Below are 15,362 nucleotides of genomic sequence, written 5' to 3' on the forward strand. Positions count from 1 at the left end.
CTATCCAGAACTTCCACATAAGTAGGCAACTTCAGACGCCTACTCGGTCAAACGCTTCCAAATCCAAGCTGCCTTCAAATTTCCACGCCTTTTTTTAATCAGTATCCACCATATGTGGAGCAAATTGCGCCAATTTGGTAAACTTGGCCTCATACTCGGCCACTGACATCCTGTCTTATTTGAGTTCTTGGAATTCGAAAACTTTCTGATCCCGGAAGCATCGAGGAAAGTACCTGTCATAAAAATCTCATTGAAACGAGCCCATGTCATATTCCCATTACTACCTCGGATTAACAACCACCATCTACGGGCTTCATCTTTGAAGGTATAGGTGGCCAAAAGAACCTTTTGAGTCTTAGAGCAGGGAATGACCTCGGATAATTTTTCCATCTTAAGCAGCATGTTTCTGCATTCAACGACTCAATGCCACCTAAGAAAGTTGGTGGTTTCATTTTCATGAACTTTTGGGTCAAGTTGATAATGTTATTGTTATCTGGTTCAACTTATACTGGCAGAGGCAAAGGAGGTAAAGGTTGTTGTCTCTATTGTTGCGTTATTGCCACGGTCAAGGCTGCAAGCATCTGTTCCATTCTATTCATTCGGGCCTCAGAAGACTCACTTGTATCATTTCCCCTTGCATTCTTCATGTTGCTATAGGTAAACAAAGCAATAATAAACATAGGCCAATAATTCTTTTCATTACGTTTACATTATTCAATCACGGCCATTCATTTCTATTTCATGTATTCATGGTCAAATTCATTTTCCACAGTAACAGACATTAGTTTACACACTCACACATGCAGATGAGATGCCCCTAATGCTTACTAGGACACCCTATAGCTGATATGGACTTGTGTGTGCAGTATAATCATGTGCTCTGACACCACTCTGTCACAAGCCAAACCTGCCCCTATGAGTTTAGTGCTGTAACCGGCCAGTAATCCTTGGATTACCAAAGGCCTCTGAACAAAATAACTTATAATTAGGGGCTGCGGAAGCAAATATAGAAACATACATAGTCCATTGAGCTGTGGAGACATATATGGGATATAAATTTTTTAAACTTTACACACATATACATGACGTCATAATGCAGTAGTCTTCGTCACATTCATTACAAATATAGCCAAAAGGGACATAGCCTAATATACAGATAACAGAAAACTTATTCTACCCCCAAAGGAAGGCAAGGTCTTAAACTCAAGACACTTAAACTTGACTCACTCAAAGAAAGGAACCTCCTCGGAGGCACAATGACGGGCTGACAAAACTGATACGCCAGGTCCTCAATTATAAGTCTGGTCACGTGCATGGTCACCTACATACATAATATAAACAGTAAGCGAAAGCCCAGTGAATAATAACAGAGTAAATGGTTTAAATGAATGATGTCCATCACAAACATAACTTCAAATCTCTTATTGAACAGAAGCATATCTATATTCGTATCAGAAACAAAATCATAAACATATTCATATCATGAGTGGTGTATCCGTTAGCACCAAACATATCTCTTTGGTCAAGCTTATTAAGTTCAACATTGGAATCTCTGGTACCGGGTAACATATTTCATACAAGAGCTACGATATTGTTTTCCCCGGGCGAAGGCATATGCCATGGTATTATTTTCCCCAGGCGAGGGCCTAGGCCACGGTATTGTCTCCCCTGGGCGAGGGCCTTATGACCATAAGCCACAGTATTTATGTCCCCTGGCCGAGGGCGTCTGCTAAGGATATCATATAAACATTTCAAAGAAGTGGATCATCATTCATGTAATCACATAATAACTTTTTGTATCATTCAAAAACAGATCATATCATATCATAATATTCGGAAAGTATTTCATATCGAACATAGCTTTATTAAGTTATTACTCATAGATAACTTCACAAATAGCTTGGCAGCAAACCAATGGATCAACTGCTCACGGCGCTTGACTAACACCAATCATAACAGATATATATACTGAAACACATGCTTGGATTGTACATAACTCATTTCATTTTGTTCTTAGTGTGTTTCTTGCCTTCACTCTCATTATTGTGTCTTAATCTTGGCCTAGGAATACCTAGGATGCAATGAGGATGCCAAAATGTGCTTGGAAACACTTAACCAAACTTGCTGAAAATAGGGGTCTAGCTCGAGCGCAACTTTTTCGCTCAAGCGGACATGTAAACATGTGAGGGGCTACTCGAGCCCAACTTCCTCCGCTCGAGCGGTCTGCAGACTTTGAAAAAGTACTGGTTGTGTGATTTGCACGTGCGACGGTCGCTCGAGCGTGAGACTCAGGTCCTCTCTCGAGCGCAACTCTTGTCTCTCGAGCGGTCTACAAAAACATGAAACTTCTGGGAGCTTGCATTTCACGCTCAAATGAACTTCTAGTCGCTCGAGCAAAGGTGCAAGATTGCAGGGTGGTCGCTTGAGCAGAGAATCTATCGCTCAAGTGCAGAGCAGAATTCTAGAATTTCTAGATTGCTCTTCTCTACTCAAAACTCAAATTCGAAGCTGTAAAACATGATTTTTTGGGCCAAAAACTTGAGGAAGCTATAAGAAATACTTGTAAATGGTGAAACCATGGTAAATTCAAAATCATTTCACAAAATCAATTCCCAAAAGCTTGCCAATTGTCCAAAACAAAACCCAAATCTTTGAAAACATAACATCACATATCATTCATGTAAAGGTGCAAGTTCCAAGCTTTCAAAACATGATCCAATGAGGTGTCTAACTCAAAAATATGTTGAATTCGTAGCATAAGATCAAGATAAGGACATGCAAGAGGAGATTCTTTGAAAACAACCTCAAATTGTGCTCAAATGAACATGCATGCATGGTATGATCTATGTTCCTTCCTTCTAGCTCACTTCTCGTAATAAACCACTCAAATCTCTAGAATTCATAAATTCACCAACTCAAGAACAAGTTCAAAGGCTTAAATTCTTACCTTAGCTTGTGAATGTGAGAACTAGAAGCTTGATTCTTGTTGTTCTAAGTCCAATCCCTTCAATTTCTAGCAAATTCTTTGGTTGGGCTCAATCTCTCTTATCTCTCTCTCTCTCTCTCTCTCTCTCTCTCACACACACACACATTTGTCTCTTGAAGGCTCAAAGATGATGAGAAAAATGTCGCTCAAGTGGTATGTATAGGCCTTATATAGGCTTAATTAGTGGCTTAATTAAATTAGTGCTTAAGCTACTCAATTGGACATTAATTAATCTAATTTAATCACTCTGAATCGAATTTCAATTGAACCTGCCATAATGTTCTAAAAATTTCAAATAACACATAAACCAAGTCAATTTCGTAATCGGATGTCGATAAAGCCTTCAATTCACAGAAGAAAACAGAAATCCAAACAGATATTTCTACATTAGACAGATATGAGCACAAATAATGCAACACACATGCAATTTCCTTAGAATTTCACCTTAATTACTTATTAGGCATAATTAATCATGGTTAGCTAGCTAATCACAAGTTGGGGTTGTTACACTAAAGATTCAAAATCCACTAGTGGGTATGTCTTTATTATTAGTAGGGTGGTTGTATCTTGAAAATCTTCCAAACAGACTTGCGTTGCAAGGTCTACTATGGAATCAGAATTTATAGCTTTAGATAAAGCTGAGGAAGAAGCAGAATAGCTTCACCACTTAAAGATATTCCAATGTGGCCAAAATCGGTGCCTACTATATGCATACATTGTAATAGTCAATCAGCAATAGGTAGAGCACATAGTCATATGTATAACGGTAAGTCACAGCACATTCGTCGTCAATATAACACCGTGAGACAACTACTCTCTAATGGGATTATTTCCATTGAATATGTGAAGTCTAAAGACAACATAGCGGATCCACTAACCAAAGAGTTAGGAAAAGAGTTAGTTGAGAATTCATCGAGGGAAATGGGACTCAAGCCTATTAAATAAGAGTTACCATAACGGCAACCCAACCTAATTGACTGGAGATCTCAAGATCTAGGTTCAAAAGGATAACCGAGTTGTGTATGACTCATAAAGATCACTAAAGAGTCAAACTCCTACCTATTTCTATGATGAAATAGTGATGTCTGTAGCGTTTTAGATTAAGTAATACTTTTAATGATTCTTATATCTAGGAATACCTAATGGGGTATGGCAGGATACTCTTCATAAGAATCATTTATAAGAGTGTGAACTAGGCCTATTCTATGAGATTTGTGAAGGGCTACAATTCTCTAGAGCACTCATGAAAGGACAGGTTGTTCAGGGCCAAAATGAACACAATAGTGAGAATTAAACTGTGTCTGGTAATATACTGTGTGAGTTCTATTGTCTTGGTTTACACAAATGGCTGAACAGTTCAAGACATCATGTTCACTCATTAGCTAGTAAATCCGATAATGTTTCACAATGGAAGGTTCAAAGCGAAAAGTTATCTATCATTTGAAAAATATTTTCGATTTCTGTACTCTCTATAATTAGATCATGTTGTTGCATTTTCTCTCTGTCAAATTCCATTCATGTGGGGAATTGTTGGATTATGGTTTTTTATAGGCTTATTTTGGGCTAACTTTGTGCCCAAATTTGAGTGAGACCCACATGTCTTTTAGGATGGGTCCAAAGAGGTGACGTGTTCTTTGTTGCATGGCAAATCACACGGTGCAAACGGTTCGTCAGAGCTATTTATGAGTGAATGAGAAGTTGACGTTGTTTTCAGGTTCATGGAATGGATAATTAAAGAGTAAAATTTGGATTTCCTTGTAATGTTTGTCACATATTGAAACTTTAAGAGAGCTTGTGTGAGTTTATAAGCTCTAGGTAGACAAACTTGGATTGGGCCCCAAGGGGCACCCCAAGTTTGTAGGAGGGAGGAGTTATGAACAAAGTGGGCTTTGGCTTAAACCACCACACAAGCGTGCACCGCCGCCGCCGCTGTCGTCCAACCGGCTGAGCCATGCCGGGCTGGGCCCAGTTGTGGGTCAGGTCAGTCCTAATATTAATTTTTTGGACAAAATTTTTTCCAAAAAATCTTGCCGAAAAATTATTTTTTCTAAACAAAATTAATTCAAAATTTGGGCCAAATTTGAATTCAAATTTTCTGTCCAAAAAGTGTCTCCTCCAGTCCAATTTTCCAGCAGGTTCAAACAGTTCTTTCAACTTGTTTTAACAGATTATACCTAGATAGATTCAAACCTGTTTCAACAGGTTCAATTCGTTTTCATACCTATTCAGTTTGAGTTTGTATTTGTTTAGTTTGAATTGCATCTTTTCGAATCTTCCAAAAGGACACCACTTTGCTTATAAAGCAAACCCTCTTCCAGCAACTTTTTCATTTTGAAAATTATCTTCTTGTCTTCTTTGTGCTCTTTTGCACAGATATATTCCTTATATTATTTTTAGAAAAAATTTTGAGTGTATAGAACATAGGTTCTAGTTTGTCGTACAGATTGTTTGGAGTGCTACTATAACTTATGTAGATCATTGTGTCCTGAGAGATAGACACTATTTATCCGTAACATCGAAGCGGAACGAATCTATCTTAAGGACAAAATGTCACACCACTACAAGAAAATACATAATTGCTGACCACTTTTGCCGGCTAAAAATATTTTGGTCGCAAAAAATTGACATTTGCCGACCAAAAAAACAATTTTGCAGCTAAAACTTGATACTATTACCGACTAAAAATATTTGGTTGCCAAAAAGTGATTTTTAGTGTCCAATTTACTATTTTTTTTGGGTGAATAACCAATTTACTATTTTAGTCGCAAAAAATTTTCATTTGGTGACTAAATAAAAATTTGGTTGGCAAAGGTTTGGAGTTTTGCTAACTAATATTTTTTTAGTTGCCAAAATATAATTTTCTGCAACCAAAATTGAAATTTGGTTAGCAAAAGTTGTAGAGGGAAGACAGGACAAAAAAAAAAAAAAAGAAAAGAAAAAAAAAGTGGGAATGAAAAACTTTTAGCGACTAAAATATTTTGGTCGCAGATAATAACATTTGCTGACCAAAAACCAATTTTGTCGCCAAAGGTATGAAAATTTTAGAGGAAAACCATTTAATTGCCCTCGCCTGTTTTCTATTTAAACCAATCAGATTGTTCTCTCTCTCATACAGATTCTCTTTCACCACCAAACTTCACCCCACCTCACCTCACCTCACCCTACCCCACCTCGCCTCACCATCAACGTTGTCGTCTGTCGTTCTCATCTCTCCACTGTCACCACCGTATGTTGCACTCTAGGCCCTTTTCTTATACACAAGCCCTAGCCCCTTTTCTTATGCGTTGTTCCATCGAGGTTGTCTCTCTCGGTATCATTCTCTCTGTTTCAAGCTCTCTCTGTTGCCATGGTGATCTGAGGAACAAGAGCGGTATGAATCTCTCTCTTTCTCACACATACAATCTCTTTCTCTCTCTCAATCTACCTATAAATACTTATTTACCTTTCTTACTTTTCTCTTGCGATCTCTCTCTCTCTCTCTCTCTCTCTCTCTCTCTCTCTTGAATTGGCTCTCTTCCTCTTTTCATCCAGTTCAAATTGTCCCTCTTCGATATGTCGAAGGCTCTCGAGTTCGAAGAAGAATCGATTTTGAAGACTATCAAGTTTCGATATGTGCTTCTCTCTGTTTGATGTAGGGCTCTTAGATCTGGATGAGTTTAATTTGGATTTGACCGATTGAGATCTAGAACCAGGGTTTTTCCACCAGGTATGGGGTTCTAATTTGGATTTCAAGTTCGTTCAAATCACTAGCACTATTGTTTATGGTTTTAATTTAATTGATTTAGGCTCTTAGATCCTAATTGATTTTCATTTGGATCTAAAATATGTGTATGAGAGAGAAAAGATGAGAGAGAGATGTTAGAAAGTTGATGTTGATGAACCAACACAATTATAGTTGGAAAGTTGCTCAAAGTGAACCATTGCTTGCAAGACTCAAACCCTAAAAATTGCCGGTAGAAATATATTTATTTAGCTTTAAGTGAGTAGGTTCAATTTCAATATGTATATATATATATATATATATAGCCCACTTGAGGTACAAATGGATTACCTGGTCTGAAAATCTCATTTCAGGACCTAGGTTGATTTTTTAAATTTTCTTATTAAGAATTGGGGAACCCTAGCCAAATACAAGGTCTAAAAACTACAAAATTGTATTAAAGTAAAAAAATAAAAGATCAAAGATAATTATAAGAATTGTGTGATTTATTTAAAATTGGGTTAGTACACCTAAAGAAAGAATAAGTGTAAAAAGAAATTTACTGAGTATATTTAAAAGCTCATCCTGAAAGACTGCTTAATTCCACAAAACATTTTTATTAATCTTGATTTGCATAGTTAATCAATGCGTAAGCCTAGTGACAAACATTATGTCATAATTTAGTAAAGTCACCCATCTTGCACAAGATGAGTTCTTGAGGGGATACCTTCCCATGGATCCTATAACTAATGATGTCTTTGAAATTGCAAAAGATGGAGTTCTTCTCTAGTAATCATCAGTAGTTGGTGCTTTACGTAGTAGCTAGATAAAATCATACGTAGATACGAGGAAAACATATGTCCTTAGTCTGTTATTTGGTGTTCTTGTATTCAATAATGAGAAGCATTTTATTTCATGTAACAAGCTTATTAAGCTGGCAGTTCCCGATATGATTGATGAACGAGCGATCAATACTAAGAGAGTACTCAACCCATGGGAAAGGAATGAAAATCATACTCTTTGCCTTAACTCTTCCCAAGCAATTGGATGTACTATAGTCAATATAGGGACTCAGGATTTCATTGAATGAAGGGTATGTCCACATGTGATGCTTTCTTACATATTGAAGTGTTTGACATGCTGTATAGGTTGGCATGATCTTATTTGGATTTTAAACCCATTTGAAACAAAAGATTTAAGAACCTCTTTCTAAGCAAATAGATTGTGACTTATTAGAGTTTCTTTCTTTTTGGATTGGGATTAGTCTTTACTACTTCAGTTGTCTTACTTTGACCAAGGAATTTTTCTGGTGTTGCAAGCACATGGGGCTTCTTTTCTTCTTTTCCAATTTAATCTGTGTACTTAAAATATATTTTGTGGACTAGTTGCTAGTGTTGTGATTTTTTTTTTTTTTTGTGTTCATTTCCCCCAAATTCTTTACATAGTTCTCAATTTTGAGTTGCATTTCTGAAAGTAGTCTTAAAGATTTAATTATTTGGTTTTATGTGGTTAATTGATTGTTATTTTTCAATTGATTAGGTGTGTCAGCTTGCTTATGTTCGTTATTAGATCTTTGAATGGGTTGGATTGGGTGGCTTAGTTCTTTCCACAACTATCCAAACTAAACAAAACTAGAGCCTAATGGGATTCTAGGAATTCCCTCTTATTGGGGGTTAAACTGAACCTACCTTCTTAATTTGATTAATGATTACTCTCAAGAATGATAATACATACAAATTAGAAAAAGGAGTTGGTTCAGCTAAAGTTTAATAAATCTGCTTGCCTAGGCCAAATCAACGCATATCAACTTTAACCCTTATAAAGAATTTTGATCTTGTTTGTTGAATTATGTCGAGTTTAATTGTTATGTCTGTTCGTTACTTTAGTAGTTCTAGTACTTAGAATGATATCCTATTTCATTTATTTGCAACGGCATCTTGTGCTTGGATTGATATCGTAAATTATTAAGGTAAGATTCTTTCAATTACTTATGCAAACCTTTCACAGATATTGGATTTAAAATCATGATTAGTGAAAAAAATTAGAGGTTCTGAAATTATTCACTCAATCAATTATCCAAATCAATGTAGTGTTTCTCCATACGTAATATATATTTATAAGAAACCAATATCCATGAGAAAATAGAAAAAATAATAAAAATTACTAAAGATTTTTGGATTCTGTGTTGAGTTGGCTAATACAGAAAAGAGAGCACATGTTGATGCTGTTGTTGGTAATCCAGGTATATGTTCTCAAGGTTTGTTGACTTGCAAATGGTTAACAACCAATTTGCAGTTATTTATCCATTGGTTTTTGACAACTTAATGCTTTGACTGTTAGTGTCTTCACATCAAATCAGCATTACATATTTGGCCTTAAATTCGAAGTTTGTGCATGGGAAAGAAAACCAGCCAACTGCATATCTACAAACCAGGGGAAGGAAAATGTCATATTGAAATAAATAATACCTGTTTCTTTATATGGTTTTCTTTGTACATCCTACAATGAGAATACCCTTAAAGTACCTTTTCAGCCCGTTGACTTAATTGTCCATCAAAGTTATTGACGAGCACTCAGAAGGCATGTGAACTTGTGTTGAATATTATGAATTGTGCTCATAAGGATATATGTTATCATTAATGCTATGAATTGTACCATACTGCCATTATAGAGCCATCAGTTGGCCAGGGCACCTGCGAGCGGACTTTGGCTTTTTGAGGATCTTGTAAGTGCTTGATCTACCTCTTCAATCCTTGTTTGAAATCGACATTCAAATCTTCTTGTATGCTCCTTGTTTTTTTAAAAGCTTATTTCAGATTTGCGAAACAAATTCAAAAGATAAATTTGTCGAAACAAAGCAAAATCTAGTTCAAATCAAGGTAGTAATATGATAATTAGCATATTACTCAACCATACAAAATGTTCCATTGACTATCTATGAAATGGCAATGCTTCTCCAAGACTCCAGAAGCAAACAATATGATGAAAAGCTATACAAATTTAGTGTGGCTGTGGTAGTTTTCTTCACTAATTCTTCACTTTGATTCTTATATTTATAAATATATTTTTCTATACTGCTAGTTATCTGTACTTGATACACTAATGCCTCTTGTATTTTTGTGCACTTATTACGCACATTAGCCCATAGTAATTAACTTTATGATATCTTGAATTGAATTGGCATTAGGGTTATTCATAGTCGGCCATCCTCAGTAAAGCTACCATCAACTTGTTGATTATGCTGATGCACTGAAGCCTTCTGTCATTGCACTGCCTCTACATGGATGTAAGTTTGGAACTATTTTACATGTGAGACACTTTTATCAATTCTTTAAGCTTTTAAACAAATACCTTTTTCAATTGTAACCAGTGACCAAGTTGAATGTATTAGTTGAGCAAAAACATCAAAATTCAAATGAAGAATTTTGATTTTATTACGCTTCTCATTACTTGGATTGGGATTTTTAAAGTTTCTGCTCAACTTAGCAGTCACCTAGAAGTAAACAGGATTTTTTTAATGGATTCTTCACTCTATCTGCTTTTTGGGTTTTTGATTATACTCCATTTGGTTTCCGAGAAAATCTAGTAAAGAGAAGGAAAATTTTGAATTTATTAGGTTTCTCATTACCTGATTTGGGAATGCAAAAAGTTTTACTCAACTTAGCATAGTAGAAGTAAATAGCATTAGTTAATTGAATTCTTAATTTTGTTGTCTGTTTGGATTATGGGAAAATCGATGCATTAGTTACTATCCTCTCTCTATGTACTTCTTCGGTTTTTTTTATTATACTCCGTTTGGTTGTTGAGTAAATGTAGTAAAGAGAAATGGAAGAATTTGAACTTTTTAAGTTTCTCATTACTTGCATTGGGATTTTAAAATTTTCTAGCTCAACTTACCCTTCTAGAAGTAAATAGCATTAGTTAACTGAATTCTTAATTTTGTTGTCTGTTTGGATGATGAGAAAATGAAAGAAGGAATTGCAATTTTAAGATATATTTTGATTTTAAAAACTGAACTTGTGCTTTAAAAAAAAAGTAGTACCTATGCTCATTCGAGCAGGGGTTATATTTTTTTTTAGGTTTTTAGGTAATGACAAAGATAATGTATTGAAGTGCATTTGTCTATGATTGGATTGAAGTTTGTCAATTTCTTCAATTTTAGTTTTAGTTTTTGTTGGTTTCACATCTATCTTAATTCACTGACAGTATCAGTACATTAGATTGATTTCTATGTTTTCTTTTAGTTTTAGGGTTTTTTTTGGTTTCATTCACAATAGAACCTTGCTATTTGAGGATAAGTCAGAAAATCAAACATAAGAAAGAGAAAAATAAGAGAGAGAGAGAGAGAGAGAGAGAGAGAGAGAGAACAGAAAGAAAGAATTTTGTATCTTTGTATCTTCTTCACATTTCGAATTATGTAGTACAAGTACTTGAGTTACAAGTATTCCTGCAACTGTACTTACTACAACTTTGTGCAGTAGAATTTTAGTTTTCTGAAAGCCAATTACAAGATAAAACTCAAGATTTTCCTGTTTACCATTTTCTTTTTTCTTTTATTTTCTTAGGAAGTTGTTGAGCGTATGGTATATAGTTGTTCAAATAGTTTTTAATTCCCTATCTAAATGTGAGAAATGAAGAACTCTGTTGGCTATTTAGCTAATGATTGGTGGTTATTGTGGCTGAATGGGCCACTTTGCAGTCTTCACAAAGAGTGCTAACCATGGTTTTGAACATTGGCCATTTCGTCGCGAACTGGCGAATGTGTATCTAGTTTTTAACTTGTAACTCCTGTCTAGATTATTCAGAGTGGCGTGTAACAAGGCATTGTGGTTTCACTAATAGATAGCTTTTGCTGGAAAATTGAGTATCTTATCTTATCTTATCTATTTCACTAATTGATTTGCGTGTCTTTCTCTTTGCAGGTAGCAGAAGCAGCAAAAGCACAATTTTCACGTGATTACAGTGATCACCTTGCTCTTGTCCGGGCTTATGAGGGCTGGAAAGAAGCTGAAAGAGACGTAGCTGGATATGAATATTGTTGGAAGAATTTTCTTTCTACTCAATCAATGAAAGCTATTGATGCTCTGCGAAAGGAGTTTTGCTCTTCACTTAAGGAATATGTTTTAAATTTTAATGCTAGATGGATGTGAATTGGATGATTATATAGATTACAAGCGGATTTTTAATTGAAGGAAGATGTAGTTTGGAATTACTTGTGAATGAAAACTTATAATAGTTGCTGATTTTAATTAAACAGGTTCTGAGTCTGATGATTTATATATTTTGTTGAATATTTATGATTCAAGTGAATTTTTGGTTTAATTGATTATTGTAAATTACAGATTGTATTGAATAGATTGGATAGATTATTATGAATTACAAGTTTATTTTGTTGCATGTTGGTACAAACATTCCTTTTGGCGACCAAATTTCTTGGTTGTGAAATGTGACAATTGGCGACCAAACTAAGAGGTTGTAGAATGTCATAATTGGCGACTAAAATTTTTGGTCATGGAATGTCACAATTGGCGACCAAACTTTTTGATCGTGGAATGTAACAATTGACAACTAACATGTTTGGTCAGGAATATGTCACTTTTCGCGACTAAAGTGTTTTAGCGACTAAATGGATTAGTCGCAGTAATGATATATTTAGCGACCAAAAATTTAGTCGGCAAATTCAACTTTTTCCCGACTAACCAAAGTTTTGGTCGCTAATTACTTTTGCTTACCCTCAATTGACGACCAAGGTGGCGACCAAAAAAATTGGTCATAAATAGCTTTTGCCGACTAAAAATAGACTTTTGCCGACCAAATTTTTAGTCTCCAAAAATGCGATTTCCTGTAGTGCACATTCAACATGATCATTTTTGTATTTTTTTATTTCGGTAAATAAATTTTATAAGTAATTTATTTTTATTTATTTGATTGGTTTCACGTTATTTATTTTACACATACAATTGCTCCAACAAGTAATAGAAGAACAACTATTAATCATTATTATTGAAAATTGATAAAAGTGAGACTCATCCGATCCTCGGCTGTCGATGAAAAAAAAATTATGTGAAAAGAACACACACAGATTACTCAAAGACAGCTTAATAATGAATAACTACAACATGGTACTCAAGGACAGCAGTATTCGTCGCAGGATTGCTTGAAAAAGTCTGGGCGGTTGCGATTCCTCGTGCGAGTCGAAACTCACCGGAACCACCTACGACAGACATCTCACGGTACTGATCTAATATTGGGTCACGACCAACGATCGCAAGGGTGCTACCATTAAACTCTCCTTGTGTGAAAAACAGGTTCATAGTAATTAGTAGACTCTGTGGTCCGAGCGAAGAAGCAGCAAATAGACCCTGAGCACGGCCGAGCTGCTTGGAAGTGATGTTAGGGCCTACTGTCATTGCGTTATCGAACACGTTGATACCACCAAAAGCAGCTGCGGATGTGCTGTTATTGTTGGGTGCTCGTGCGACTTGAACGGAAGTTATGTTGTTTCCGCTTTCGATGTCGTGGAAGTAGAAGTGAAGCTTTGTTAGCTTTTGTTTCGAATGGGTTAGGTTTTCGAACCATTTTTCAACCGATTTTGGATCTTCGGCTATCCCGTGAATTGCCGGCACGGAAATCATCATTATTGAACATAGAATCAGAATGGCAGAGAGCTTTTCCATCTCTCTCTGTGTTGTTTGTGTGCAATCAAGACACAACGGAGAGGCTTTTATGTATGTATCATGTATCTAGAATTTGGTTAACTACGCCTTTAATTATATATTCATTATTGCACGTATTTGTTATAAAATTTATTGTCTTTTTAGACTTATTTTTTCCCCCTTTCCATTGACTGCTCTTGATAATATGTAGAAGACTTAAAACAAAATCGATATATATATATATATATATATAATTGATAGTAGATAGAGGTGGGCTAACCGAAAAATTGGACTTCAAATAAATATATGCTTTGGTTTGCTGACGCAACAGACGGAAGGGTGTTACTTTGGGCACGTTCAACTAGAACAATTCAAATTCAACCTAAATTTTTTAAGAGTTTGAATAAGATATTTTTAAATTTAGTATGAGTTTGAATAAAAATTTAAAAATTCAAATTAAATTTTAACAGACTTAAGCAAAGACGTCAATCAAGCTGAGTAATTCGAAACTCAAATTATATATATAGAGAGATATAAAAATATGAAATATACATAAATTATTAGTCATTATATTCTATTAAAGTAATTTAGATTATTAAATCATATTGAATATATATTATATATACAAATAACACAAAATCTTACTTTTTTTTATTATTCTCACTCATAAATTGAAAAGACTACTATAGCGGCATCTCTCTTATATTATATAAATTATTTGTTTTGATATTATTAATGATTTTCTAAAAGAAATGTAAATAGAGTAAATTTTAATAATTTAATAATGTAGCTGTAAAAAAATAAAAAAAAAGAAAGTGAAATTCATTTATAATTCGGGCAATTCGAGCAACTCGGACAAATCGGGGTTAACTTGGGTCGAGTTTGGGCAAGTAACCACAAATTATAATTTGGGTCTGGGCAAATCTTAACACAACTTGGATTGGGATTGGACAACCTCCCAACCCAATCAAACTCACTCAAGTTGCATCCCTAAACAGATGTGCACTACTAGAAAACAGGGCTTTTGAGTCGGCATCGTGCCGTCGCAAATAGCGTATTTGCCGATGCAAAAACTTTTTGCGACGGCGTTTCGACGGTAACTCAAGGTACGAAAATGGTGGGGTCGCAAAAAGTTTTTGAGTCGGCAATCTGCCGACGCAAAAAGTTTTAATTTTTTGAGACGGTAGATTGCCGACTCAAAAAGTGGTTAAATGTTTTTAAAAATTTAACTCATAATTTTCTCATTGAGGCTCCCAAGGTTCGAACACACACCATTTGGACAATTTGACCCGAGGTCACCGCACTAAATCCACTTCACCACCATACCACTTTCAAATATTAAACGAAATATATATTATTTATAGTATATACACTCAATATTAATATAAAAGTATATGTATACATAAATATATTTATTAAATATAATCAAGTAAATATATATATCTTGGCTATAAAATTTTTTTTTTTGCTACGGCATTAGTTGCCGACACAAAAAGGTCTAATTTTTTGCGTCGGCACAAATTTGCCGATGCAAAAGGTCTATGCCGACTCAAAAAGTCTATTTTTTGCGTCGGTAAATTCAACCGACTCAAATAATGCTATCAAATATTATTTTTTTGTGTCGGCCAACGGTGCCGACACTAAAGGGTTGGTATTTGAGTCGGTAACTCTGTGCCATCTCAAAAAGGCTACCTTTTGCGACGGTAAAATTTGCCGACTCAAAAAACCGACTCAAAAGGCCTTTTCTTTAGTAGTGGTGGGTGTAGAAAATTCTATTTTTTTAATATAATATTACTAGTTTGTTATTTTATTTTAATTTATGTTTATATATTATAACATATAAGAATTTTAAAAACGATTTTTTTTTTATTTTTTATATTTCTAAAAGAAATGGTACAAGGAAACCCAAGTGTCACAACAATTTACCCCAGACGAAGCAAGCAAAAGAAGAATAACATGAAATAGAATGGAAACAAACAAGACAAAAGAAGAGAAGTTAAATTAATGAACATTGTTATTT

The 15,362-nt window shown here is 34.9% G+C and overlaps 2 protein-coding genes across 2 annotated transcripts; one reads left to right on the forward strand and one right to left on the reverse strand.

Moving 5' to 3' along the window:
• Positions 1-6,060: 6,060 nt before the first annotated feature.
• LOC145819894 (DExH-box ATP-dependent RNA helicase DExH5, mitochondrial-like) lies at positions 6,061-13,381 on the forward strand. Its single transcript, XM_082913850.1, has 3 exons — positions 6,061-6,356; positions 6,518-9,972; positions 11,609-13,381. The coding sequence occupies exons 2-3, from the start codon at positions 9,967-9,969 to the stop codon at positions 11,834-11,836; spliced, it is 234 nt and encodes a 77-aa protein (XP_082769976.1). The 5' UTR covers positions 6,061-6,356; positions 6,518-9,966; the 3' UTR covers positions 11,837-13,381.
• LOC114290583 (dirigent protein 21) lies at positions 12,785-13,363 on the reverse strand. The gene has a single exon (XM_028234513.2). It carries the CDS (start codon positions 13,361-13,363, stop codon positions 12,785-12,787), a length of 579 nt encoding a protein of 192 aa, XP_028090314.2.
• Positions 13,382-15,362: the final 1,981 nt, after the last annotated feature.

This window comes from Camellia sinensis, chromosome 2, assembly GCF_055761805.1.
Source record: "Camellia sinensis isolate YWXY chromosome 2, ASM5576180v1, whole genome shotgun sequence".
NCBI classification, from domain to species: domain Eukaryota; kingdom Viridiplantae; phylum Streptophyta; class Magnoliopsida; order Ericales; family Theaceae; genus Camellia; species Camellia sinensis.